A 25,609-nucleotide genomic window follows, 5' to 3' on the forward strand; every position below is an offset into this window, starting at 1 on the left:
AGAACTATACACCTAAAGAGGAACAATTTTCCTTTAAGCAAATTATACCTCAAAAAAAAAAAGACATTTCAAATTGGTACGAATACTAAGATGAAAAAAAATGACAATGTAGAGATCAATGTTTATGGACATTGGAAATCGGCCCCGTATATGTTTAGTGGGGAAAAAAAGTTTACAGAAAAAGAAAAAACAATGTGTTGGTTTATATATACACACACATACATATATACATAAAAATATTAATTGTGATCATTCGTGAGTAAGTAATTCACTCCTTCCTCTATAGATGGTCTTGGAAAGGACACTTTCTCTCTTTTGACTTTAATTTCTGCATTAGTGAAGTGACAGAACTGCACTAGCATGTTTCTGTCTCAGGGCTTTTGTACTTGTTCTTCCTTGTGCCTGGAACATGATTGGCCCATAGTGTCATTCAGATTTGGCTCAAATTTCACCACCCGAGAAGGCTTCTCTGTCTATCAAAACTGAAAAGGCCCCCATCACTGTCGATCTTCTTACTATGCTTTATTTCTTCTTAATGGCAGTTATCACTGCCCAACATTGTCTTACATTGTATTGTTATTTTCTCTTTTTAAAAAATTTATTTATTTTAATTGGTTTCAAGTATACAGTATATTGGTTAGACATCTATGAACTTTGTAAATGATCCCCCCAATTGCTCGCCCCTTCCCTGACCCTCCACCTAGCCAATGTATTAATGCTAACTCATTCCCTATGCCGCGCTCCCCATCCCCTAGACCATCCACCAGCTACTAATTTGTACTTCTTTAGCCCTTCACCCCATTCTCCCGGCCCCTCAACTCCCCTCCCTTCTGTCCATCACCAAATTGTCCACTATATTTGTGAGTCGGTTTTTGATTAGTTTGTTTTTTTTTTATTCCTTAGAATCTTCATATAAGTGAAATCATATAGTGTTTATTTTTCTCTGACTTAAAGACCTTCTAGGTTCATCAAATCAATATCTTTTCCCATCCCTTTCCTTTTAGTTTGTGTGTGTCTTTTAATCTAAAGTGAGTCTCTTATAGGCAGCATATGTAGGGGTCCTGTTTTCTTATCCTTTCAGTCACTCTATCTTTTGGTTGGGACACTTAATTCTTTTCCATTTAAGGTAATTATTGATAGGAATGTGATCGTTACCATTCTTTATTTCTGTTTTTGATACGTGTTTTTTCTTCTTGAAGAAGTCCCTCCAACATTTCCTGTAATACTGGCGTGGTGCTAATAAATTCCTTTGGTTTATTTTTTCCTAGGAAGCTCTTTATCTGTCCTTCAACTCTAAATGATAGCTTTGCCGGATAAAGTGTTCTTGGTTGTAGATCCTGAGTTTTCATCACATTGAATATTTTTTGCCAAGCCCTTTTGTCCTGCATAGTTTCTTTTAAGAAATCAGTTCCCAGTCTTATGGGTGTTTCCTTTTAGGTAACTATCTATTTTTCTCTTGCTACTTTTAAGATTCTCTCTTTGTATTTAACCTTTGGCATTTTAATTATGATGTGTCTTGGCGTGGGCCTCTTTGGATCTCTGGGCTTTGGGATTTTCTGAACTTCCTGGGGTTTTACGTACATTTCCTTCACCAGGTTAGGGAAGTTTTACATCATTATTTCTTCAAACAGCTGTTCAACATCTTGATTTTCTTTAGTTATGCCAATCAGATGAATATTTGGATCTTTAATAGTGTCCCATATGCTCCTTAAATTGTTTTTATAGTCTTAGAATCTTATCTCTTGCCATTATGATTGTATGTCCTTGGCTTTCCTGTCCTCTAAATAGAGCATTTGATCCTTTTATTTATTCACTCAGTTTATTCCATTTAATATACTTCTCATCTCAGATACTGTGTTCTTCAATTCAGACTATTTCCCTTTTATAATTTCCATTTCCATTTTTATGGGTTTTTTTTTAGTTCCTTGTGAAGTTCTCACTGAATTTATCCAAAAGTTCATTGAGCATCTTTACAACCTGTGTTTTGAACTCTGCATCTGGTAGATTATTTGACTCCATTATATCTGGATCTCTGTTCTGTTCTCATATGGTTTCTGCTTCTTTGTCTTCCCATTTTGGCTTCCTTTCCATGTCTGTTTCTATGTACTAAGCAAAGCTCCTAAGTCTCCTGTTCTTATTAGTGTGGCTTTGTGTGGTAGGTGTCCAGTGGCACAGTCCTGAGAGGGGTTCAGCTGCAGGCCAAGGTGAGCCCCAGCCTGTGCCCCTCCAGGGCCACCTGTTAAGATTCAGCAAGCAATCCACAGATGCTGTGCTTATAGTTGCCTCAAAAGGCCGCCCCAGAAACCAAGGCCAGCTGCCTCCACCAGTGTGAGTCTCAGCAAGGAGCACATGACTTGCTGAGGATATACCCGGATGTGGCTTGGATGGGGCCGCGAGTTGGGAGAGGCAGGACGGAGTGACCTTTGTTATCTAGTTTGATGACATCACTGCTATGGAGGCGCTGGGTCAGCACATGGGGAGTGGGGAGGGCTCAACAGGGAACAATGGATACCGCCGGCACTCTTGTACAGAGTGAATCTCGCCTAAGCCCTCACTCCGACAATGTCTCCCTACAAGTCCCTGATGCCCCCTGTGCACAGATGAGTCGGCACCAGTGCTCAGAGCAAGCAGGCCCATCACCGCAAAAATCCGTTTGTGGACGCGGCCCCTTTAAGAGGCATCTGCCACTCCCACTGCCACTGACGCTGCCACTACCACAGCCTCCATCTCACTCAGCCACTGGACACTGGGCAGCCCTGCGTCCTTGTCCCGTCCTACCTTCTGCCGTTGCAGGGTAAGTTCTTGGATTTCTTCCTAGTTGTATGGCTTGTTCATCTAGATCTCAGGCAAGTTTTCCTTGCTGCTGCTCCTTGTTTCCATTACAACTTTGATTGAGTCACCAGATGGATAAGTAGAGCCTCTATCATCTACGCCATGTTGTTCCTCCCCAATATATTATGTTCATTGTCTATGGAGTTAGAGAATATGACCTCTATAAGGAAAAAAACTCTGATCTGTTTTGTTCACTGCTGTTTTCCAGGCACCAAGAACAATGCATAATACTTAGTAGGTGAACAATAAATATTTATTGAAGCCAGACAGAGAAAGCGAAATACCATATGATCTCACTTATATGTGAAATCTAAAAAAAACAGAATAAATGAACAAACAAAACAGAAACAGAGAACAAACTGGTGATTGCTAGATGGGAGAGGGTTGGAGGAATGGGTGAAAAAGATGAAGGGATTAAGAAGTACAAATTGCCAGTTATAAAATACTTCATGGGGATGTAATGTGCAGCATAAGGAATATAGTCAATACTATTGTAATAACTATGTATGATGCCGTCTGGGCACTAGACTTAGGGGGATCACTTCGTAAGTTATATAAATGTATGACCACTATTCTGCACACCTAAAACTAATACAAAATCGTATTGAATGTCAACTATAATTAAACAAAAAAAAAGAATGAGCTTCAAAAAAACAAAATTAATAGACATTGACATACGGACAGATGGAGACTTATTAACATGTATAGGTTCTTGGAAGAACTAAGACTAAAGGATAATTTTAGAGGAAAGACTATACCTCCTTTATTCCCCACATGCAACTAATTAATAAATTTATGGATCTGAAAAAATATATTTATTGAATAATGGCTGAATACATCTTCCAGTGTGATTCTCTGTAAAATATGTCATCTCTTCAAAAATGTTCACGACCTTGAGAAATTTACAATCCAATTATAGGGACAGAATCCAAAAGCCAAACAGCTACCACCTGAGTCACCACAAGAGCATTGAAATAGAATAAAAGGAAGGTGTTGAGTCAAGAAGTGAAGAGGGGACTTTAGATTGGCAAAATCTCTTGTGAAGATAGCCTTTGAGTGCCTGGGGTTACAGGGGTGCAGATTGGGAGGACTCCCACGAGAAACCCTGCCCTCAGAGAACAGCATGATCTTACAGCTCTTTCTGGAGTCATTCTCCCAAGAAACCCAGAAAAGCCTATCTAATTTCCCACAGCAAAATGTTCTGTACTTCATGCATCATTAAAAATTCAGGGTACTTTTAGTTTGTTCTACCAGCCTTCTCAGGTAAGAGGAATCCAAGCTTAGGAAAAAAAGTGACATGGACCCATGGAGCAGCAAGACCGAGCCAAGCTTCCCTTTGCAGGCCCCCATTAGCTAAGATCGCTGAAGGACTTTGACTCCCCCAGCCACCTCTGTGCCAGCTGAAAGGGTCACGTTTGTTTCGCAGAGGCCCAGAAGCTGCTAGACTTGGCCACAAGTGTTTACCTTGTTGTACTGACCAAGGCCCTGAGTCCTCAAGTCCCGCAGACAGGCTTTGGCGCCTTCTCTAACTCCACAGCAAACAGCTTCTTGCCCTCAGGGCAGCACCTGGTCTCTTGAGAGTTTTCTCTGAAAGATCTCGTCCAGTCCCCGAAAGACAGTCCTGAGCACAAGCTACTTTGGGTGCCTTAGTGAGTGTTAGAGAGATTGTGAATGGCTCGCCCCAACCTGCAGGTTCAAGCCGATGTAGTCAACCCATGGTCAATCTCTAGGTGAGGCTCATAGTGACCATCACATCTAAAATCACAGCCCCTACCTGCCTACCCCCAACTTCTCTCCCTTGTTCTCTGTCTTCCCACATTAGTTATCACCCCCTACCATGCTTTCCTTTGTTTTTGCTGTGGATTGTTCATCTCCCTCTACCAGATTTAACTCAATAAGGGCAAAGATTTTTGTCAGTTTTGTTCACGGATGTGTATATCCACAGTGCCTAAAATGAGTGCCAATGTATATATGGAGCTTGTTATGTGCCGAGCACTGTTTTAAGCACTTAGTATCAGTTAAATAACTTAATCTCCACAAGAACCTATAAGGAAAGTACTGTTATGATCCCCATTTTACAGACAAAGAAATGGAGGCACAGAAAAGTTTAGTGACTTGTCCAAGATCACATAGCTAGTAAGTGATATCAAATTGATATTTGAACCATGGCTTACATTTAACCACTAGAGTATACCACCAAAAGGGAAATAGGACATTGTACAAAGCAGCCACTCCATAAGAGAATAAATGATTGAATCAATGAGTGGAACTATGAAGTGTCCCCCTTGCTGTGGGGAATCTGGTCTGGTTTTTTGTTGTTGTTGTTTTTGAGCATGAACCCATTGCTGCCTTTATTTTCTGTAAAATGTGTTTCTTGCTTAAAAGTAATGCTGTGTGGAAAACCATTAAGTTGACTGAAACATTAATATTATATAATAATATTAAAATAGTAAGCTATTTAAGACTGTTATTTTAAAGTTTTTGTCTATTAAGTGTGTTGCGTATGTTACTTTGAGCTGGTTTCTGCCACTTTCTTTTCTTCCTTTGAATGTTTTTTTTTCCTGTTTCTTTGTATGCCTTGTCATTTTGTTGTTACTGTTGTTAAACATTGTGCATTTGAAAAAACAGCCACCTTTCCCAGTCTTTATGGACTGGCCCTGTGTCAGGGAAGTGCTTCATTAATTAGCTGAGCCTAGATTCTAAGCCTTGAGGTCAGCCCAAGGAGACATCTTAAGATCTTTTTTTTTAAAGCCTACAGCACCTGGTCTTTCTAGGTGGTCTCCCATACAAGTGCTAACCAGGCCCGACCCTGCTTAGCTTCTGAGATCAGATAAGATTGGGCATGTTGAGAGTGGCATGGCCATAGACAAGATCTTTTTAGGTATTTACTGAACACACATCTTGCCTGGGCCCATATATGGCTGTTTTGATTTCCCTGTGTATACGGCTGCTTTTACATGGCTTAGTATCCTGAGGCGTCTCTCTTTGGGGCCCCCACTCATACTCTCTTCCCCCAGGTGTCTATGGGTCAGTCTCCCTTCAATTTTCTTGAGCAGCATTCTCTGCTCCTTCCTGCTTGAGATCCAAGTTAGACAAAAAAGATCGGTCCTTCGGGCAGCTCCAGGTAAGTTAAAATGTTGAATATAAGATCTGCTCTGCTTCCTCTGGATTATAGTTTTCTTTCTTGTACTTTCTTTGTTTGGCTTTGGTGTTACAGTGATACTGGTTTCATAAAATGAGTTGAGAGATAATCCTTACACGTCTATTTTCTGAGAAAGTTTGCATACAAGTGGTATTATTTCTCCCATAAATGTCTGATAGGATTCACCAATGAGGCTCTCTGGACCAAGAATTTTCTTCTGTGGAAGATTTTGATTCTTGAATTCAATTTCTTTACTTAATAAAGCTTATAAAGTAAGCTCTATATGTTCCCTGCAAATAGTTCCCAAGTTATATCTCCAAAAATGTTAGAAATGATGGGATCACAGTGTTTCCTTTTTTTAATATTGTCTTTTTTTTTATTTTTTAAATTTTGTTATTTATTTTTTAATTAATTATTATTTATTTCATAGAAGAAAGGATTTACATTCCTCCCCCCTTCCCTCCTCCCCCTTCCCCTTCCCTCCTCCCCCTTCCCCTTCCTCCTCCCCCTTCCCCCTCCCTCCTCCCCCTTCCCCCTCCCCCCTCCCCCTTCCCCCTTCCTCCCTCCCCTCCTGTCTGCCCTGTGGAATCTGGTCTGCTATTTGACCACCACCATCATCCCCACTGTGTCTCTTCCCAGGAGGCCCTCAGGACAATAAAAACCTGTTTTCTCAACAACCCTTCCTCCCGCCCTCCTTCATTCCTTTTTCCTTACCTTTATCTCCCCCTCCACTCTTTCCATTCCTTTGTCCCCGGAGTGCTGTTTTATGAAGAGGGTGCAGCCAGCAGCAAGCCCCCTCCTCAGTCATTCTTTCCTCAGGACATTCGACCGGCCACAAACGCTCTCTGAGTACTCGTAATGTCAGGTTCTAGAGGAGCCACAAATATGTGTAAAACAAATTCTCTGAACTCGATAAATGAACAATGGGAGAAGAGGTCTGGGTGAAGGAGAGACATGATACATCACTGTTGATATGAAGTATAGATTGAGATGAGTGCTAAAGAAGGGTCAGCTAGAGTCATGGGGATGAAGATCTAGGACTTGGAATTGGATTTGGAAGAGGCGGCATTTTAACTAAACTATGGTTGGGTTTTCAAAAGAGAGCAGCGAGGAGTGTATTCCAAGTGAAGGGAAAATCAGGGAGCCAAGAAGGCTGTTGCAATTGTAAATTTGAGATGGGGCATCCCCAGAAGGAATGCTCCCTGTGCAGGGTGGAGCCCAGGCTTCGAGGGCCCTGCTTGTCAGCCAAGGAAGGAGCTGCCCCAAGTAGCAGAACTTCAGGACCCATTTGATATTCAATGGCACCCTCCTCTATGGGAATGATGTCTTTCCTTGATCTTCAACATTGCACCTGAGGGAGGTATGGGCAGGTATTCTTAGTTATGTCATATCACAAGGACTCACGGAGTGATCTTACCCAACTGGACTTCCCTCCTTTTTTTCTTTTACTCCCTCTTTCCTGCTTTCCCCCTTTCTGACCACACAGTCTCATTTCCAGCTCCTGACTATATAGCTTTCTTACCCCCAGGCCCCCCTGCATCTAATTTGGGCCCTACTGTCTTGCCTGGGTGGTGGTGAAGACTATTTTCTCACTCCATTATGCCATTGCCTCGCTTGGCCCACTGTCAAGCAGGCAGGCAGCAAGGCTCTGGTAGGTTCCCAACACATGCCAGGCATTGGGCCAGGGAAGTCACGCCCCTCCCCTCATCCCATCAGCTGGTGCCTCGGCTTCGCCATCTGGGAAATGAAAGGGCTGGATTCTGTGATCTTGAAAGCTCTTTCCAGCTGCAACAGTCTAGGAGAGTATTTGAATGTCCTTCTTTTGAAGCTCTGAGTTCTGTAGGAAAATAATTACCGTAAAAATGTTTCCAGGTTGGTGTACTGGCTTCTGTCAGGGCCCTACTGTTTGATGACCGCTGTGCAGACTTAAGTGATATTTACACACAAAAATGTTTTACCGTGGGATGCCATCATTGCCCTAGTGGCAGGGGCCAAAGATAACACCCCATTACAGGCCTTCCCTGTTATATAAGGAAAGATTCATTCACTCATTCAGCTAAGCCCAACTGTGTACACAAATCTGTACTAGTTACTATAAAAAATATGCCTGATCTCACCACTGCTTGAAGAACACAAAATTATCCAATTTGGAGAAGAAGGGACTAGTTATTGAAGGGCCATCTACTGTCTACCTCTACCTTCACCCCAGGCTGAGCACCCACCAAGGGGGCAGATGCCTTCCTCCAGCAGCTCTGATAGTCTCACAGGTAGCAAGCCATTCTTTAGAATGGGAGGAAGCAAACTCCCCGTGGCTTCTGCCCTTGGACTCTATTTCTTCAGTCGCCTTTGCTTTGTACTTATTACTAGTTTCATCTCCATTTCTGGTGAAAGTTCTTCAAACATTTGAAGACAAAGCTCTTCCTAGTCTTTCCTTCTTCAGGCTACATACCCTGTTCCTGCAGCCATTCCTCAGGTGACACCTGCGTGTGGGGCTTGCTGTCCGCCATATTCTCTCTGCTCCTGTTTCTTTGAAGCAGCTTTCTATATTTCATCTTGGAAATATTTCTCTCATATCAGAGCACATTTCTGCCAGTGGATTAAAGTTGATCCCATGTGTCGTATTGGGATTGTAAAGCGGAAAGAGATGCCTTGGTTCTTAGAAAAGAATCTATGCTCTCAAAACCACAACTCGCCAATGGCCACCTTTCTTCTCTTATCCCAGAAAGGTCATTAGAGTCCTCTCTAGTCCCACCCACATCTAGCTCTGACACTGACAGATGGGATAGTAAAGAGGCTTGCTCAAGAGCACACAGGAGTTTTGAGCAAAGTCACATCTGGTCCCCATGCCATATCATGAGGTCGCAGTTTATCAAGTGACTACTATACCCATTTGGTCATCAGATCCTCGTAACAAACGATGTCCAGATGAGTTAAACAAATGCCCAGAAAGGCACACTGACCCATCTGTAGTGTCCTACAGCTATGAAGTGGTGGAGGAACCCAGATTCCAGTGCAGGTCTTCAGCTCCAAACCTTGTTCATTGCACCATAACCCAGTTGTTCCCCACTGGGTCCTATGTGTCTGCCTTGTGGACACATAGGTGAGATGCCATAGCGATCAATATGGGGACATACATTTGGCTTCAAAAATCCACTGGAGATAGGGCAGAGAAGACCTGGCAATATCTCCGCAGGGAAGATTTGGGGGGATTGTTGAGAGATGAGCACATTTCAGCAGTGAGATGTGGCCACCAAGTGTTGGCAGTCTTAATAAAGGCCAGCATCCAGAACAGGGGTGGGGATAGTTAGACTGATCTCTGGCTACTTATGGAGGCAAGAAGAATGAGTTGGCTGTCCTGGAGGCACTGAGTTCCTTGTTTCTGGAGGGGCAATAGAGGCTGAATTACCACCACTTGGTAGTTTGCAAGTCTAGGAAGGATTTCTTCTGTAATGGTATGAGCCTCCACTGCCTCATTCATTCCCGGGGAACATTTGCTCTAACTTCTCTGGCGAGGCTTAGGGCTTTTTTGTAAGGAGAGGTAGGGAATGGTGGCTGTCTTGCCTAGGCCCTGAGACATGTGGAAAGCCAGATACCAGTGCCATGTGTCCAAATGAAGAATGAGGCACCAAGACGAAGGCGACACACCCAAGGTAAAGTGGGCGGCGGGTGGTTGCCAGGCTGCCTTCTTGCCATAGAACTCTCTAGAAGAGAACTTTTAACTACTATTCTCCTGCTATCGTGTTTCAGCCTGACCTGGAGGACTAAACACACAACTTCTCCAAATCACGAATTCCAAAAGAGAAGCTATTTTATGGTGTAAACTTTGGCCTTCTTGGTTGACAAAGGCCCTGACAGCCTGTCTGGACAGGCCTCTCTCTGGGAAGCAAGCTCTTCTCTCCTCCTGCATTCCTCAGGCCTCAAGTACCAGCCTATCCACAAGAAGGGAATGCCGGACATAGTTCCTTTCAAGACAACCTAAATTCCCTAGGGTTTTGCACGATGGGCTCTGGCAGTCTGGAGGGTGGGAGACAAGGCGAGGAGGTATGAAGCTTGACCCTTACACATTTTAAGTGTGCAAGGTCAGCTCTGTACTCCAAGGACTCTTAGGGGAATCTGTTTGGAAACAGATTCTGTAAGTCCTTATCCAGCTGGCTTTAATAGTCTTACAGCAGAGTTTAGGGAGCAGATAAACGGAAGAGAGAGGGAGAGGGTAAGACAGACAAATGGCCCTAGCAGGATTCTCAGTGTAGTTATGACTGACGACGTGTAGTCCTCTCCCCCACAAGTGTCCAGGCTAATGGGAGACACTAGAAGCCCCAACAGCATGTAATAGGAGATAGAAGAGATCACCAAGTCGCATGTAGGCCACAAGTGCCACAGGAGATACTGAAAAAAGGGATGGCATTTGGGAGGTCGCAGAAATGGAGAGAATAGTCCTCGAAGAGGGAACACGGAGCAAACCGATTCATGACTTGTATGTTCTGGATGTCCTACTAAGTTGTCCAAAGTGATTTGGGGTGGGGAGAGTTTGGTGGGAAGGAGAGGAAATATAGGGGGAGGGAGAAAATACTGGACAGGTGGGTATGGCGGGGCTCCATGGGGCTTTGTCTTGGCAGCTCGCGCTCGCGCACGCACCACAATTCTTGGCCTTTAGCATATAGGTAATATAAGAATAAATTCAAATTTAAAATAAGAGGCTTAATTCTCCCTGTTGAAAAATAAAGGAAGAGACTCCTCTTTTCTTGCAGAATTTCTTTCTCTGTCCTTCTCAAATGTATATAAATCTTTTTAATGGCTAAATAAGCCTCTTGCCAGTCTCACAACATGGCTAAGTTTCCTCAAGGGCCTGGGAGCCAAATCTTTACAATGTAATCATCAAGGAACGTAATGCTCTATGTCCCAGTTTCTTGGGAGAAGATGGGCTTACCTTCGACCACCACCTGATGCAAAATTGTTAAACATACCAAATGTAACGGCTTGTATCCACTTAGCTATATGAGATTTAGATTTCTGCAATCTCTTTAGCGGGGTGCCTGTGATGCACAGCGCATTCTGATTTCATGCCTATTCAATGCTAAAATGGTTTTCCTTTTCTTCTACCTTTGTGGAGAGGTTTCCTGGGCTAGGAGAGTTCATTTTTTAATTGTGTTTCCCCAGCGATGTACACAAACTCACAGATGCATAGTCACACACATTGGAACACATATTGCTCACTTGGTCCCTCCTGGAAGACAGTCTCTTCTTCCCAGGACAAGTGCAGGAGGAGCAGCCTGGTACCTTCAGCTAGGAAAGCTAAAGCCCCACACGGCTGGGCCCCAGAGCGCTCTTCGTCTTTTATTGTCTGTTCTATGGTGCCCAAACCACCAGCCCTTCTGCGTCTTGCTCCTCCTGGGTTTCATTTACTCACTACTGCTGCGTTTTTCCTTTCTGAGGTGTTTCTAGCTTTTTCATTCTAATCACGAAAAAAGAAATGAAAACAAGAACAGGCAAAAACAAAAACAAAAACCAACCCGAAACGAAACTTAATGCTCGTTAGTTTTTCCCTTGGATTTCTCTGGCTTACTCACTCATTTATCAACTATGTATTAATTTTATTTAGCGGATACTGGTAGTGAGGCTTGCGCTGGGTGTGCCAGCCTCAGCGGGATCGGAGCACTTGGAAATCCATATTTCACCCGCAGGCCCAAGCTCAGAGGCGCGGGCCCCAGGTATGAACCCCTTAACCACGCGTGGCGGTGGGTGGGCGGAGCTTCCCGCTCCTCCAGCCCCCACCCCCTGCAGGCGGGAAATACTTGCTGCCCCCCACTCTTCTGACCAATCAGAGCCCCTGGAGCTGGAGGACCAAGTGTAAACCCTACTCTTAAGTCTTGGGTGCTTTGTTTCCGAACCTCAGGGTCTGCGTGAGCCCTGGTCTCACTATCTGGGTGCTGACTCGCTTCTTCATTCAACCAACTGATCGTGAGTGCCTCCTTTCAACCCAGCCCTTGTAGGGCACGATGTATGTATATCTTGGGGTGTGACCCTGTCACAGTAGTCCTCAAGGTTTCCTTGTCCAGTACCCCTTCCCTGGTAGCACAGCCTGCGGTGGCAAGCCCATCTGGTAAGCACTTGGGCCAGGATCCTTCACCTTGGCGTTGGCGGCCAGGACCTTGCTGCCCTTCTTGGGCCAGGGCTCCTCTAACAATAACAAACCCAGTGATGTGCCAGGGGATGCAAGACCCTAAACTGACCCTGCACCATGCTGGTCAGATGGCGGGGCCTGTTTCACTGCTCTCCAGCACCTATTTTTGCTTTGCCAGAAGGTGCACAGGCTCTACTTAATGCATTATGGGTCTCAACTCCGAGGCTACAGATCTTGTGGGGCCAGGTGACTGAGAGTAATCATAAGCCATGGACCACAAGCATTCCTTGACTCCATTAGCAAATCTCTTCACTAGCTCTATGATCTCCCGCAGATAGACCTGGGAAAGGCAGCATGATGGAAATTTCAGCTAAATGATTGAGAGTCAAGAGATAAGGGGCACCGTGAGGTCTTCAAAATTTTCCTTAGTCTCAGTTTTTCTACCTGTGCAATGGTGATAGTGGATAAATTGTGGGGATCGTGAATAGGCACTGTAAAAAGAAGGATGGAACACATGATTTTGAGCAATGGTGGTGGCCAGAGGCCAATGAAAATAATGGAAAGAGGCATGCAGGATTCAAGGAAAAATTTTCATCCTCGAGTAAAACTTGCATTTTATTGCCCAAGGGATCCTGACAGAGGTTTTTACTAAAATAACTTCCAGCCAAAACTCTTTCTTTAGTTTTTTTTTTTCTTTCTAGAAGTGGAACTAAGTTTTTTCACCAGGGGGCATATTTTACCAATTTGTATTTTTAGAAAAATAAAGACATCACGTTCCACATTATAAAGAAGCCAGAGTTTCTGTCTCTCTCTTTTTTTTAACCACGAGTTTTGTTCATTGTGTGGTGGAGCTTATTTCTATTTTCCTCATAGATAGATTTTTAATACACCAGGCTGTGCAAGCCTCGGCTTCAGAAGGTACCAGTTGGTATTTCAAGTATGGCCGTTCCCATTTAAGGCCACTGCCAGCCAGCCACCCAAGGGAGGACTGCCTGGGCGTGGGGTGTCATGGTTTTGCGGGTCAGTAAAGCAAATTTGGGTTGTTGCCAAATTCGACTTTGAGTGTACACTTTCTATGTCATTGGGTTTATAATACTGAGATCCATAACCTAAAGAAAATACTAGACTGAGAGTTAGGAACTCTAAATTTTCTAATCCTATCACTGATCCAGTGAATTTGGGACAAGTCACTTCCCATCCTTAGCTTTTCATTTTTTCAACTAAAATGAAAGGGCCAGACTGGGGCTCTTTCCATCTGCGAATCATTTTCTAGTTCTCAAAGGAATAAGGGAGGCACTACTGAACAGTTGCCTGACATGTCATTTCATTCCCATGGCAACGGCTCTGTTTGGGCTCAACTGGCCTCTAGTTCATTATCAGCTGCTGTAGGTAGGAGGTTTCAAGACTTCTCCGAGGGGCCAGAGTGCTGGCTAATTTCTTTCTTTCTCTTACAGCTTCTGAATTTATCCTAAAAGTTCGATATCCACCTCAGTGAGCTCACAGTAAATGTGGGTAGAGTATAGAAGTCAGCAAGAAAAAGAGATATGAGTGTTTTAGTTTATTAAAAAAAAAACCCACTGATATGTAAATGAGATTAGCCAGGCTTTTTGTCCCATGTCAAATCTCATTTATGAATGGTTCTTGTCTAAGTTATCATGAAACTTGCTGCACAGGACTGCTAATGTGATAGTCTGAAAGTGTTGGTCTGGGAAGTAAGGCATGAGCTAAGCCCCGCTAGGTAAATGCGTGACTTCTGACAAGTCCCTTCCCTCTCCAGGACACAGTTTCCTCATCTGTACAGGGAGAACTTTAGACTACTGTTATGGGCGGAATTGTGCCTCCTCCCAAATTCCTATGTTGAACTCCTAAGCCCAGTACTTCAGAATGTGACCTTATTTGTAAATAGCGTAGTTGTGGGTATAATTAGTTAAGATGAGGGCATGCTGGAGCAGAGTTGGCCCCTGATCTAATATGGCTGGCATCGTATAAAAAGGAGAAATTTGGACACAAATACAGACACAGGGAGAACGCCATGGGAAGAGAAATGTAGAGATCTGGGGGATGCTTCTAAAAATCAAGGTTCATCAAAGATTGCCAGCAAACCACCAGAAGCTAGGTCAGAGATCCCCAACCCCTAGAACCCGGACTGGTACCAGCCCGTGGCCTGTTAGGAACTGTGCCGCACAGCAGGAGGTGAGTGGTGGGCTAGTAAGCAAAGCTTCATCTGTATCTGCAGCCGCTCCCCAGCACCAGCATCTCCACCTCAGCTCCACCTCGGATCATCAGGCAGTAGATTCTCATAGGAGCACTGGTCCCTGGTGCCAAAAAGGTTGGGGGATGCTGAGTTAGATGGTTCTCCTTCACCATCCTCAGAAGAAACTAATTCTGCTAACACTTTGATCTCAGTCTTCTAGCCTCCAGAAGTGTAAGATAATATATTTCTGTTGTTTAAGCCACTCAAGTCACAGTACTTTGTTAAGGTAGCCCTAGCAAGCTAATAAACTACATCAGTGGTTCCCAATCTTTTGTCTACCAAGAACCTTTGGCTCTTTGCCCATCTGTGGACCCAATTCATTTATTTAACAAATATTTAGTGAGTGCCTACTATATATTATGTCCTTTTTCTAGGCCTTAGACATTCACAGAGTCACAAAGCAAAGATCCTTCCTCTTCTGTTTCTTCTATGTTTTAAAAGATTTAGTCAGCCAAATATACCATGGTTTATTTTGGGTTACTAATAATATGTGTATTTTCTCATTCAAAAACCAGAATTACCTCATCGATGTGATATAATTAGTGCCAAAAATCAAAGAAAGGCAGTGTTTTAAGTAGCTGATGATCCCTTATATCAAGTAAATACATTGTTTATTAGATTTTTTTAAAATATTGAAAATTGTTCTCAGAACCCCCCATTACTACATCTATGGATCCCTAGGGGTTCAAGGGCCTCATTACAGGGTGATCAGCTAACGCAGGGGTTGGCAAACTTTTCCTGTCAAGTTCCAGACAGTAAATATTTTAGGCTTTGTGGACCACACAGTCTCTGTCACAACCACTCAAGGCCGTCACTATTTTAGTGTGAAAGCAGCGTATACAATACAAATAAGAATGGCTGAGTTCCCATAAAATTTTATTTACGGATGCTGATATCTGAATTTCATATAGTTTTCATGTGAGTCAATATATTATTTTTCTTTTTAAGAACCATTTAAAAATGGAAAAACCATTCTTAACTCACGGGCTATAGAAAAACAGGTGCTAGGCAGGCTGGCTCTATGTATTTGGCCAACAGACCAGTTTGCCCACCCCAGAGCTACAGTCTAATTCTGCCCTAGTTCTGGCATTCAATTAAGTGATTCTTATCTCCCCCTAAGGGTCTAGATGAAGGCCAGAGAGGGATTATTAAGTTTTAACTCAAACCCGGGCTTCCTACTGCCCAGTGCACGGCCCTTAACACCGCTCTAAGCTGCTGGTTTATTCGTGATTTCAGATGTGGGCTTTGTGTCCATTGGTGCAGAAAATAGACGTGTGGTCAGTGGCCCTTTCCAGGAGTTGACCATGTAAGGGCTGTCCTTTTATAAGCAGCCAGTGGCAACCTAATTTTGTCAAGCCTGATCCTAGGCTTACGCACCCTTTTCGTTTATATCTCTCGGGTTGTGCAGGCCAGGGAGGCCCATCTGTCCCTTACTATTTGAGTCCCTGTTGCCTCATTGGCGCTTTCCGAGCAGCTGCAAAATATGTTTTTAACTTTAAGTGGAAGTTGGGGTCACCGGCGCCAGACCTGGAACAGTCACTCTCAGCAAGGGCTCTTTCAGCCCTGACATTTTTCTAGCTTTACCGGGCTCCGGTGAGTGTTAAACTAACTCCTCCCAGCTTCTCACGACTGGACTTTCACTGCGGGCAATAATTAATGAAACATTTGCTCAAGGGCTGGAGAATAATGTGCACTGCTTTTTTCTGTTGTTGTCGTAGGAAACTGCTTGGTTGCCTAGCACCACATTCATCTGCCTGCTCGTCTTTCGTCTTGGCTCAGCTGCTCCGGTCGCCTCGCAACCGCAGCTCCGAGACAGGGGCTGGGACGGGGACAGAAGGTCCTCGCTTTCACTCAGGAGGCTGCGGCAACAGCGCCAACCTTTCCGGAGAACCATGCTGCGAGGCAAATCCCGGCTCAACGTGGAATGGCTGGGCTACTCGCCGGGACTGCTCCTCGAGTGCAGGGAGCCCCCGACATGGCGCGGACCGCGCAACCCCGGACGGTAAGTCACGTGAGCGCTCGCGCCCGCGCCCACCACAGTCAACGTCACTGCTGCGCGCCGCGCTGCGCATGCGCCTGCCGCAGCTAGCGTAACCGCCGTGCGCCGCGCCTGCGCACTGCGTCTCACGGCTCGGCGCTCGCCGGTACTTCCGGTCTAGGCCGTCTGGACCGGTACCCCGTCAAGCCCGGCGAGTTTGTTCGCGGAGCCCGGCCCGCCTCCGAGGACCTGCTGCGGGTGGCGACGCCATGGAGCGCCTTGATAAAGCGGCGCTGAACGCGCTGCAGCCGCCCGACGTCAGGTAGTCCCGAGCGGGGTCCGGGCGCGGCCGGGGCCTGGACCGTGATGCGGGCCTGTCCGGGCCTGAAACGAGGCATGAGGGAACTCTGGCTTGTGGTGGGCGTGAGGTGTAGACCTGCGGGTGGGAGAGCGGAGAAGGGGGTTGGGGCTGGCGGGCCTACAGCTCATGCTTCCGCCCTAGCACTTCCTGTCGCTGTCGTCTGTATTGGGGTTTGTAGTCTACTGTCTCTCTGCTAGGGGGTGAGCTCCCTGACGACAGGAACCCGGCCTTCTCCATCTCCTTGGAGTCTACAGGGCCTGAGTTATCGGGGCTTAATACATGTATGCTGTATGAATGAATGGATGAGTGAATGAATGAATGAATGAATGAATGAATGGAAGGGACTAGGGGCTGGCCCTGCTGTGAGACTGCTGCCTTTGGGGTGTCAGTGGGATAGGGGATGGTGGCTGAGCAGAAGGAATCTGAGAGAGCAGGTGGCTCTGGTTGACTAAGTCTAGCCATGGATAAGCAAGAGGTTAGGAAAGGATTTAGCTACTGTTCAGAGACGTCCCACTGTGTGCCAAGCTCAGCTTAGTTGCTTTGTTATTACAGACGTTATCAGAATTAAGAAAGCGCTTAGTTTCCTGATTTTAAGGAAAACGAAGTTGACTCAGGATAAGTGACTTGCCTAATACCACACGGGTCACACAATTAGTAAGTGTGGAGCTGTCATTTGACCAAGCCCACTGACTCCAAATCCGGTGATCTTTGGAGCTTGCGCTCTTCCCTGTCTCACGGTGTCATTGTAGATGTTTTGGATGTTTTATTTGTTTTTTACTGTTTACCAGTGACGATTCCAACAGGTGTTTTCATTAAGTACACTCAGAATACAGTCTAGCCATCCTGGACTGATTTTCATGTTTCCTAATGGAATTTGCAGTGAAATCTTCATGGAGTGCAAGTAGTCTTGCTTGCCACAAAGGGGAATTTGGTAAGCTCTATCTGCTTAGTGTTTGCTGCAGAAGTTTATATGATGTGGGTAAATTCTAAGTGGTTCTAAGAGTGGGGCACAATAAGGTTCATCCCGAATTATTTCTTTTGTGTGAGGCCAACTTTCATTCTGGGTTTCCCCATTCTTTATTTCTAACAAATCTCAGTAACATCTATTCCGAGACGCACAGGAGAAATCAATTGAATGCCATCAGTGGCTTCGTTTTAGAATAAATCACTTGTTGTACCCAGGCTGGCTTGTGCCAACAGCGCTGCCAGCCACAGTGGGCTGTGGCTGGAGACCAAGGAGAAATGCCCTATAAACACTGGAGGAAATTTGTTAGTTTTCAAAAGTTTTTGTGCTTAACTTTATACTTAGTTCCATATTTATGAGGTCATAGCCCAGAATAAAAGTCAAAATTTTGGAGCTTAAGGTAAAGAGAAGTGAGAAGGAATTGAAGATAGGCTACAAATTGTTAAGATAAGTCCTGTGTAGAATGTGTAGGGATAGAAATAAACATGCAGAAAATATTATTTTTGGGTGGTGGGATTGGAAGTGATTTTGTTTGCTTTAAAACATTTTTATGGTGTCTTTAATAATAAACTTCTCAAAGCCAGGCCAGATAATATATATTCGAGAGAGTTAATCTAAAAAACAAGAGAACCAGTTAATTACCCTTTCTCTAGATTTCAAGCTTTGTTAATCAGGTCAAATCTAAACTTCACACCCCAAAAAACATACTTTAACTCACCATAGAAACACCCCCAAAGTTAAGGGTTTTGTGAGTGTGTGTGAGTGTGTGTGTGAGTGAGAGAGAGAGAGAGAGAGAGAGAGAGAGAGAGAGAGAGACCGAGACCCCACAATAGTGGCTAAATGCTGACTTTTTGTATTTTTTATAGAGCTACTGCAGGCACTCATATTCTTCATTAAGATTACACAATAAATTTCTCTAAAAAGTTACTACTAGAAACAGTTTAAGGGAACTTGTGTATATTAGATGAGAATTGTACAGCTCAGTGATCACAAAAGTTTTAAATGCTAAAATGTAAAATATTAAAAAGATGATCTATTGAAGTAAGGAAAGAAAATATTAGAACTTCTGCATAAATTTATTTTTAACCTCATCATTTTAGTATCTATTTTTGCATATTTATATTTTAAAGAAGGTGTTAGTAGTATGTGTATAGATAATCCATTTAAAAATATCAAAATGCCTATATGGGGGCATGTGTGCAAACTTTTACTTAGTGATGGATTGCAGTCCAAAAAGTTTGTAGACAATTGATATAAACTTGAGATGTTCCCTTCCTTTTGAGGCTGCCAGAAACTTCCCAGCTAATTGTGTACAGTTATAAGAACTCCTGTGTCTGGGTTTTCTGAGGGTACAGAGGGACGTGCAGAACTGTAGGAAGCAAGCTGTCACATGAAGTGCTGTAATAACAGGTATGAACGAAGTGTGATTGGATCCCAGAACAATGACTCCTTCTGGGGTTTAATCAGCAAAGGTACCTGGACCAGAGGCTACTTGGGGGAACCTGGAAGGCTGGGCTGTCTCTGTTTTAAAGATAGAGATAAAAACCAGCGCCTCTACCTGAGGATGACCGGAAAGAGAATTGAATTCAGGTGTGGACTGTGAGCATAAAGTCAGCAGGAGGTGAATTGAAGGTAGTCTGAGGATGGTTAGATTTAAGGGGGAAAGGACCATAAACAGAAGATGAAAGCTATACGGTTCGGCCTTTATAACGTACCAGGTGATGTGTATGAGGTACGTACACGTTCAGGGCTGTGGGAAGCTGACTACCGCCTCACTTTCGGGGGGAGCGTTGCTCTTTGGTAACAATGCATAGGACAAATACTGTCATTAAAAAGTCAGTAAGAGATCATTAAGGAACGTTTTGAAAATGGGAAAGTTTATGCACACATTTTTTTTTTATATAATCGGAATAGTATATATACATCAGGGCTTGGCAAACTTTTTCTTTGAAGGGCCAGGTAGTCTTGGGTTTTGTGGGCCATGTGGTCTACTACTCAGCTCTGCCTCTGTTGCTCCAAAGCAGTCTTAGATGATACGTAAACAAAGAGTTGTGGTTGTGTTCCAGTTCAGCTTTATTTACCAAAATAGGCTGTGGGTTCTCAGGCCTTAATTTGCAGACTCCTGACATGCATAATGCATTGTAATTTGCCTCGTTCATTTGTCACATGAATATTTTCTGAAAAATTGTCAATTTTTTTTAATGTCTCCATTTATTGGTATACATCATTCATGAAATTGTTTTTCTATTATTGGACATTTTTATGTTATCCGACTTTGTTCGTGCTATTATATTAATCTTTATTAACTTATTGTTAATGTTTTAAGTAGCAGTTCATCAAACTTATTTTCTTTTAAGAATGTAATTTTAGAGGCTTGGTTACATTCTTCAGAGTAGTTTTATTGTGTTCTGGAACAAAACTTTTTCCATTGGAATATTTCCTTGGTTTTAAAATAGCCTGTGGACAAGTAGGATTCAGAAAGTGTTTTGACATCAAACTTTCAATGCGTCCATGTTACACGAAGGCTATCTAAATTGTACTACAGCTATTTAATTAAAAGAAATTTCCTTCAGCGGCATCCAGATTGTTCTAGGCTGTTTTTTCTTTGGAGATTCTCACCTTGATTGTACTGTGCTCAGCTAGCTGTTAGTTGTTTTCCCTTGCATTGTAAATTCTGTAATTACAGTATATATTTGCATAGCGCTTTAGAGATTGCAGACAGCTTCCACATGTCGCCACTAACTTTCACACCGAATCTGAATGACAGCTTCTTGGAGATGGGCCTGCTGCAGAGTGTCTTAAGATCTTCTAGTTTCGAGTCCTTGACTCTGTGCTTCTTCCTCTGGCCTCTGCTTCCGGGGCCGGGGCAGGGTTCGCAGAGTCTTCGCTGTGGGTGTTTGTAATGTTTAGGGACGTAAGAACAGTTCAGAGTGGCTGCGCAGGTTCTGATTTTTCTCTTTGTTTACTTTTCTTCCAGAAATGAAAGCTCATTAGCCTCTACCCTGAAGACGCTCCTGTTCTTCACAGCTTTAATGATCACTGTACCTATTGGGTTGTATTTCACCACTAAATCTTATGTTTTTGAAGGTAATCCGAAACCAGATTTACTCTTTTTATAGACATATTGCTATATTTAAGGTTCTCTGCTTTTACGACCTTTATATCTGGAAACTGGATATTCTTAAGTTTGCTCCTTCCGTTTTGCTTTTCAAATATCACGTTGCTCATCATGAGTCTCCATGACATAAACTTTTCATCACTCCGGTATTTCAGCTAGACATCATATTCGTTTACGGTTTTCTGTGAAATAGCTTGCACACGCTTGCTTTTAATAGCCCTTTGAGAGCAAGAGTTGACTGCCACGGGTGGAAGGATCTGGGGGAATGTACCTTTGGTGGCAGACATTGGAAGGAAGAGAAAATAAAGCCCCCTTTTTTATGTCAAAGTCCTCAGATGAAGTGATAATTACGGTTCTCCTTCCAAATAATAGTCTTCCCGTGTAGAAGGTATTCAGATCTTTAAGTGAATACCTGTTTTCTCACCACCCAAAGTATTGCTTTTTAATTGCCTGACGAATTAAGTAAGTGTATAGCTAATAAAATCAGTATGCTCTGTTTTCGTACTTTGATAAATGTAGGAATAAAACGGAAACTTTCTTTCTCTCGATAGGCGCCTTTGGGATGTCCAATAGGGACAGCTATTTCTATGCTGCTATTGTTGCTGTGGTCGCCGTCCACGTGGTGCTGGCCCTTTTCGTCTACGTGGCCTGGAATGAAGGCTCACGACAGTGGCGTGAAGGCAAACAGGATTAAAGTGCACATCCCCTTTCGATAGCATTAAATCGATTTTTTTTCAGTGGTAAATGTGTCTGGGATGCTCACGATTTCCCTAAAGTTACAAGCATATGTTAAAATTGATCTTAAGAGTCACGTTTGACTGATGTAAATTTTGATCTTTCTAAATACAGTGGTTTGCATCAATTATAACTGTATGAGCCTCTCATTTGCAACAGAATTTGGAAAAATGAAATCGGTTACAAATAAGTATGTCGAGTTAATTACACATTATTCTGGGAAGAATTTGATTATTTTACAACAGAAAATGTTTTATAGCATTTTGTCTTTTGGTTGGTTTTTGAGTTCTACTTTTCTGGATATTTTAAGATGTACAGAGCCAAGCAAATCTAAACTTTCTTTTTCTCTGGAATACTTCCCCTAAACTCTCCTCAAAGTGCCAGGTCATTGGATTTTAGGTTGTAAATTCCTATGGAAAATCGCTTAAATGTGGGTAATAGAATGAATCTGCATGTCACTGACAATTTCAATGAAAGTGTAATCCCTAGTCAATAGGAATTTTGCATAACATTATTTCAGAGAGAGCCTAGGGTTAATTCCATTTTACTTCAGCTGGTTTATTGAAGGATCTCAGTAGCAGAGCAGAGCTAGTTGCCTGGACACTGGCCTGCTCCCCTAAGACCCTCACAGGCCTGCCCGTGCTTGCAGATCAATTCTTTAATAATCTGCTTTGCTCTATTGTTCAGCGTGAAGTTATACTTTAATTCCCAGGTTTGCGTAAATTCCTTTTAAATTTGTTTCTCCTACTGTTTTTTTATAATGTATATGATCGGAATTTACATTTAAATGTTCTGTTTTTGCATACTTAGGGAGTGTAAACCATCCTGAAAATAGATTGTTTTTATCACCCAGGAAGAATTCTTGGGATTTTTAGTCTATTTAATCAGAGCCCTTATATCTCATATATATATCCTTTAGATAACCCTTGAGGTCCTTGCTGATAGAAAAAGACCCTATGATTTTACTTTAGTATCTTTAGTCTGTGTTATTTCTAGGCACGTGGTACTACTTGTATGCAATTTTAAAATACACCCAGAAAAGTACATATTAAAACAAGAAGAAAATTTAAATTTTCTGTAATTTTGCCACCTGGAGATACCCACTATTTTGATTTACATTTTGTATGCATTTATTAATGCTGGGTCCATACACTAAAAGTTTGGATTAAGTTCAAAATCTGCCAACTTTACCTGACAGTTTGCATTTTCTAAAACAAACACAAACAAATACACACATTCTACCTGTATTCTTTAAAGTAGATATCTCTGTTCAAGTTTCCTGTTATTGCTAATTCCTAATACCGTGGCCCTTGTTTTTGCTATTTACCAACTTGTTTGTTCACCTCTATTTTTAATGTTGTGGAACTGGGTTCTTATAGTTAAATGTTGTCTATAGTTTAAATGTCTTTAAGCAGTTAATCTAATGGTAAAGTGTTTTCTTCAAAAAGACTACATTTTCATATAAAATTGTACAAATTTATTATAAAATTGTAGAAAAGCCCGGTTTGAGTCTGAGGCGCTGTGTGGTGGATCTCCAGACAGCCCCCTCATTAGATGCCTTGCACTTGGAATTGTCGTGCACGTAACTTCTTTTTCTGTAATGCCAAAGTTTTTGTACTTTGGGGATGTTACACTGTTTGTAAAACGGTACTGTCCAATGTTGGATTATTCTGTTTGACTTCAGATGTTTGCTGAGTAGGTAGTGATATGGAAATTTTTCTGCAAAAACTCAACCAGGGATTCATGCAAAAGCAGTCGTAATTTCCTCTTGGAAAAAATACCAAATGTTTGAAATTTAGAATCAGATGGATAGAGTTGATATTGAGGATTATTACAGTATAGGTTTGTTTCCAAACCAGTTAATTTTTTCCTGGGATTTTAACTGTTAACTTGTTAGTTTGCTGCTGTTGAAATAACATATGGTATTTGACATCTTATTTTTTAAGATGCTCACTAGTTTCCTGTTGCACAGTGTACATACTTCATGAAGGATGTTTAGAAAGGAAAGCTACAATTGAGCTCTTATAAATGTTTTAAGGTAGGAATATGTTCATTATTGTTTGAAAACTGATTGTAAGAAGAACCTCAATTAGGAAGTAACTTGAAATGTCAGTACAAGCTACTGATTTAACCCCACTTACTGTTAACACGTTACTTTCCTTACCTCACTTCCCATTTTGCCCCCCGGAATATAATCTTTTTCCCCATTGTGCTGAAAACTGAAAAGTCTGCTGTAGAATGCATCTAATGTCATTAGCTCTTCAAGCGGATACCATTTTACATGTAGCAGCAAAGTTCCATTTTGAGTTGTTACTGAAGAAATGTAAACCTTTTATTAAAAAAAAAATGTGCTCCATGGAAATCTTAACTGAAATACATGGCAATAATTAGACTGCTTTCCTCATAAAAGATCTCATCAGCTTTGCCAAAAGAAGCTGCTGATGGATTTGTTTGGTGTCTGTTTTCCATTTTCACATAAATTTTATACGTAAATCTAGAATACTCAAAGAGACCAGTGAAAGCAAATAAGGTGTGCCCACGGAAAGATGAAAGCCGAAGGTACATGAAACAAAGGATTAAAATTCTGTCTTAGCCGGATCTGGTGTGTATTTCTTGTTGCCAGACAGGTCCATGCTTGTTGCTTTATTTACACCGAAGCGAAGTTGTGGACCATTGTCGCGGGGCCTCTTTTATAGATGATCATGGCACTGACTTTGTCACTTGTCTTAGGTCAGCAGCGGATTTCTCTGCTGTCAGTCACTCCACATCCTCCACCAGAGTAGCATAACTATTAATTCAGACTCGATTCTTGTATTTCAGATAAATTTTGCAAGAGGTGGGCAGAAACAGCACATTAATAGCTTGAGAGTTTTATTTCCTATTTGTAGGGCTTAAGGGTCACCCGACTAAATTATTTTCAGGGACTTTGGGAATCCATCACATGTAATCTGAACAGCTTAATCCCTTATACTATTTATTAAAATAGTCTGGAATTCCTCAATTTATCGTCACTCCTGGCCATGCTCCTCTCGCTTGTTTCATTGCTATGTGTGATTGAAAGTAATATCTGCGTTCCTTTTAAGATGTTTTACAAGTCATACTTGTCAGTTACACAGACTAGTCTTCCTTTTTCTCAAGTTCAGTGAAATCTCACTGAACAGTGATTATAGCAATAGCTAACAACATCTGCACAGCACCTTACAGTTTGCAAAGAACGTTCACATATTCGCATTTGAGTTTTGCATAGTGAACCTGTTAGGCGATGTCTCTTGACATCAATGCTTAAATGTGTTAGAATCTTTAAATCACTAGTCATTGAATATGCTGTAGTTTTTAATAGTGCCCAGACTGGGGCAGGCTTTAGATGCGCTGTGTTGAAAGCTGTGGGGGGCTTGAGTTCTTTAGCCACTTGATTCAGATTTGCTTTTGTTAAGTAATGCTTTTTTAGCCATTATCTGGATGGATTTTATATTCATTATATTCTAGCCTGTAATTTGTATGAATTTATCATCTGTTGTCATTAAAAAAAATTGTTCATAATACCACTTTGATGTGTCCTGATTCCGTTAATAGTAATTTTATTAAACTTTTTTTTTTTTTGCATTTGTTCACCTCTTTGTATCATATAGAATATGTACAGAGCTGTCAAGGATAAGCTCTTACGCACTAAATGCAGACCAGATATGCTCTAAGTGGTGGAGCGCTGTGTGGGGCGCTCACACAGGAAGGGCCAGTTAAACCCCAGCTGCGATAGGCCCATCAGAATCCGTGTGGCCGAGGGAAAAAATAAGGAGCTCTTTGCCCTGTGGCTTTTTTTTAAATTTTCATTTGGGGGTTAATGGGCCTCAAATACTGCTAAAAGATTGAGAAATACTCATGGCTAGTTAACCATGGGGATAAGTCAATTCCTGATCGTGTCCAGTATGTCACCCCTCATGCCTGTGTCCTTTGTCCTCTGTCCTCTAGCGACCTGTTGTTTGTATTCCAGCTTCTCTCTGCATTTCTGAGGGCTCCAGCTAGTTGTTTTTAATCCTGTTCACTTCTAAAAGAGATTCGAGACATCTTCGTATCTAAGTATACAGATTATTATATATACACACACAC

General features: G+C 42.5%; 1 protein-coding gene and 1 pseudogene across 2 annotated transcripts; one reads left to right on the plus strand and one right to left on the minus strand.

Moving 5' to 3' along the window:
- The first annotated feature begins 2,779 nt into the window (after positions 1–2,779).
- On the plus strand, positions 2,780–25,050 carry VMA21 (vacuolar ATPase assembly factor VMA21). Of its 2 annotated transcripts, XM_016164581.2 has the most exons (4): positions 2,780–2,794; positions 16,068–16,351; positions 20,630–20,739; positions 21,322–25,050. In XM_016164581.2, the coding sequence occupies exons 2-4, from the start codon at positions 16,242–16,244 to the stop codon at positions 21,462–21,464; spliced, it is 363 nt and encodes a 120-aa protein (XP_016020067.1). In that variant the 5' UTR covers positions 2,780–2,794; positions 16,068–16,241; the 3' UTR covers positions 21,465–25,050. The 2 variants fall into 2 exon arrangements, with proteins under 2 accessions (XP_016020067.1, XP_016020069.1); XM_016164583.2 differs by lacking the exons at positions 2,780–2,794; positions 16,068–16,351 and adding an exon at positions 16,476–16,649.
- Positions 5,582–5,700, minus strand: LOC118607980 (annotated as a pseudogene).
- Positions 25,051–25,609: the final 559 nt, after the last annotated feature.

This window comes from Rousettus aegyptiacus, unplaced genomic scaffold, assembly GCF_014176215.1.
Source record: "Rousettus aegyptiacus isolate mRouAeg1 unplaced genomic scaffold, mRouAeg1.p scaffold_m13_p_9, whole genome shotgun sequence".
In the NCBI taxonomy this organism is placed as follows: domain Eukaryota; kingdom Metazoa; phylum Chordata; class Mammalia; order Chiroptera; family Pteropodidae; genus Rousettus; species Rousettus aegyptiacus.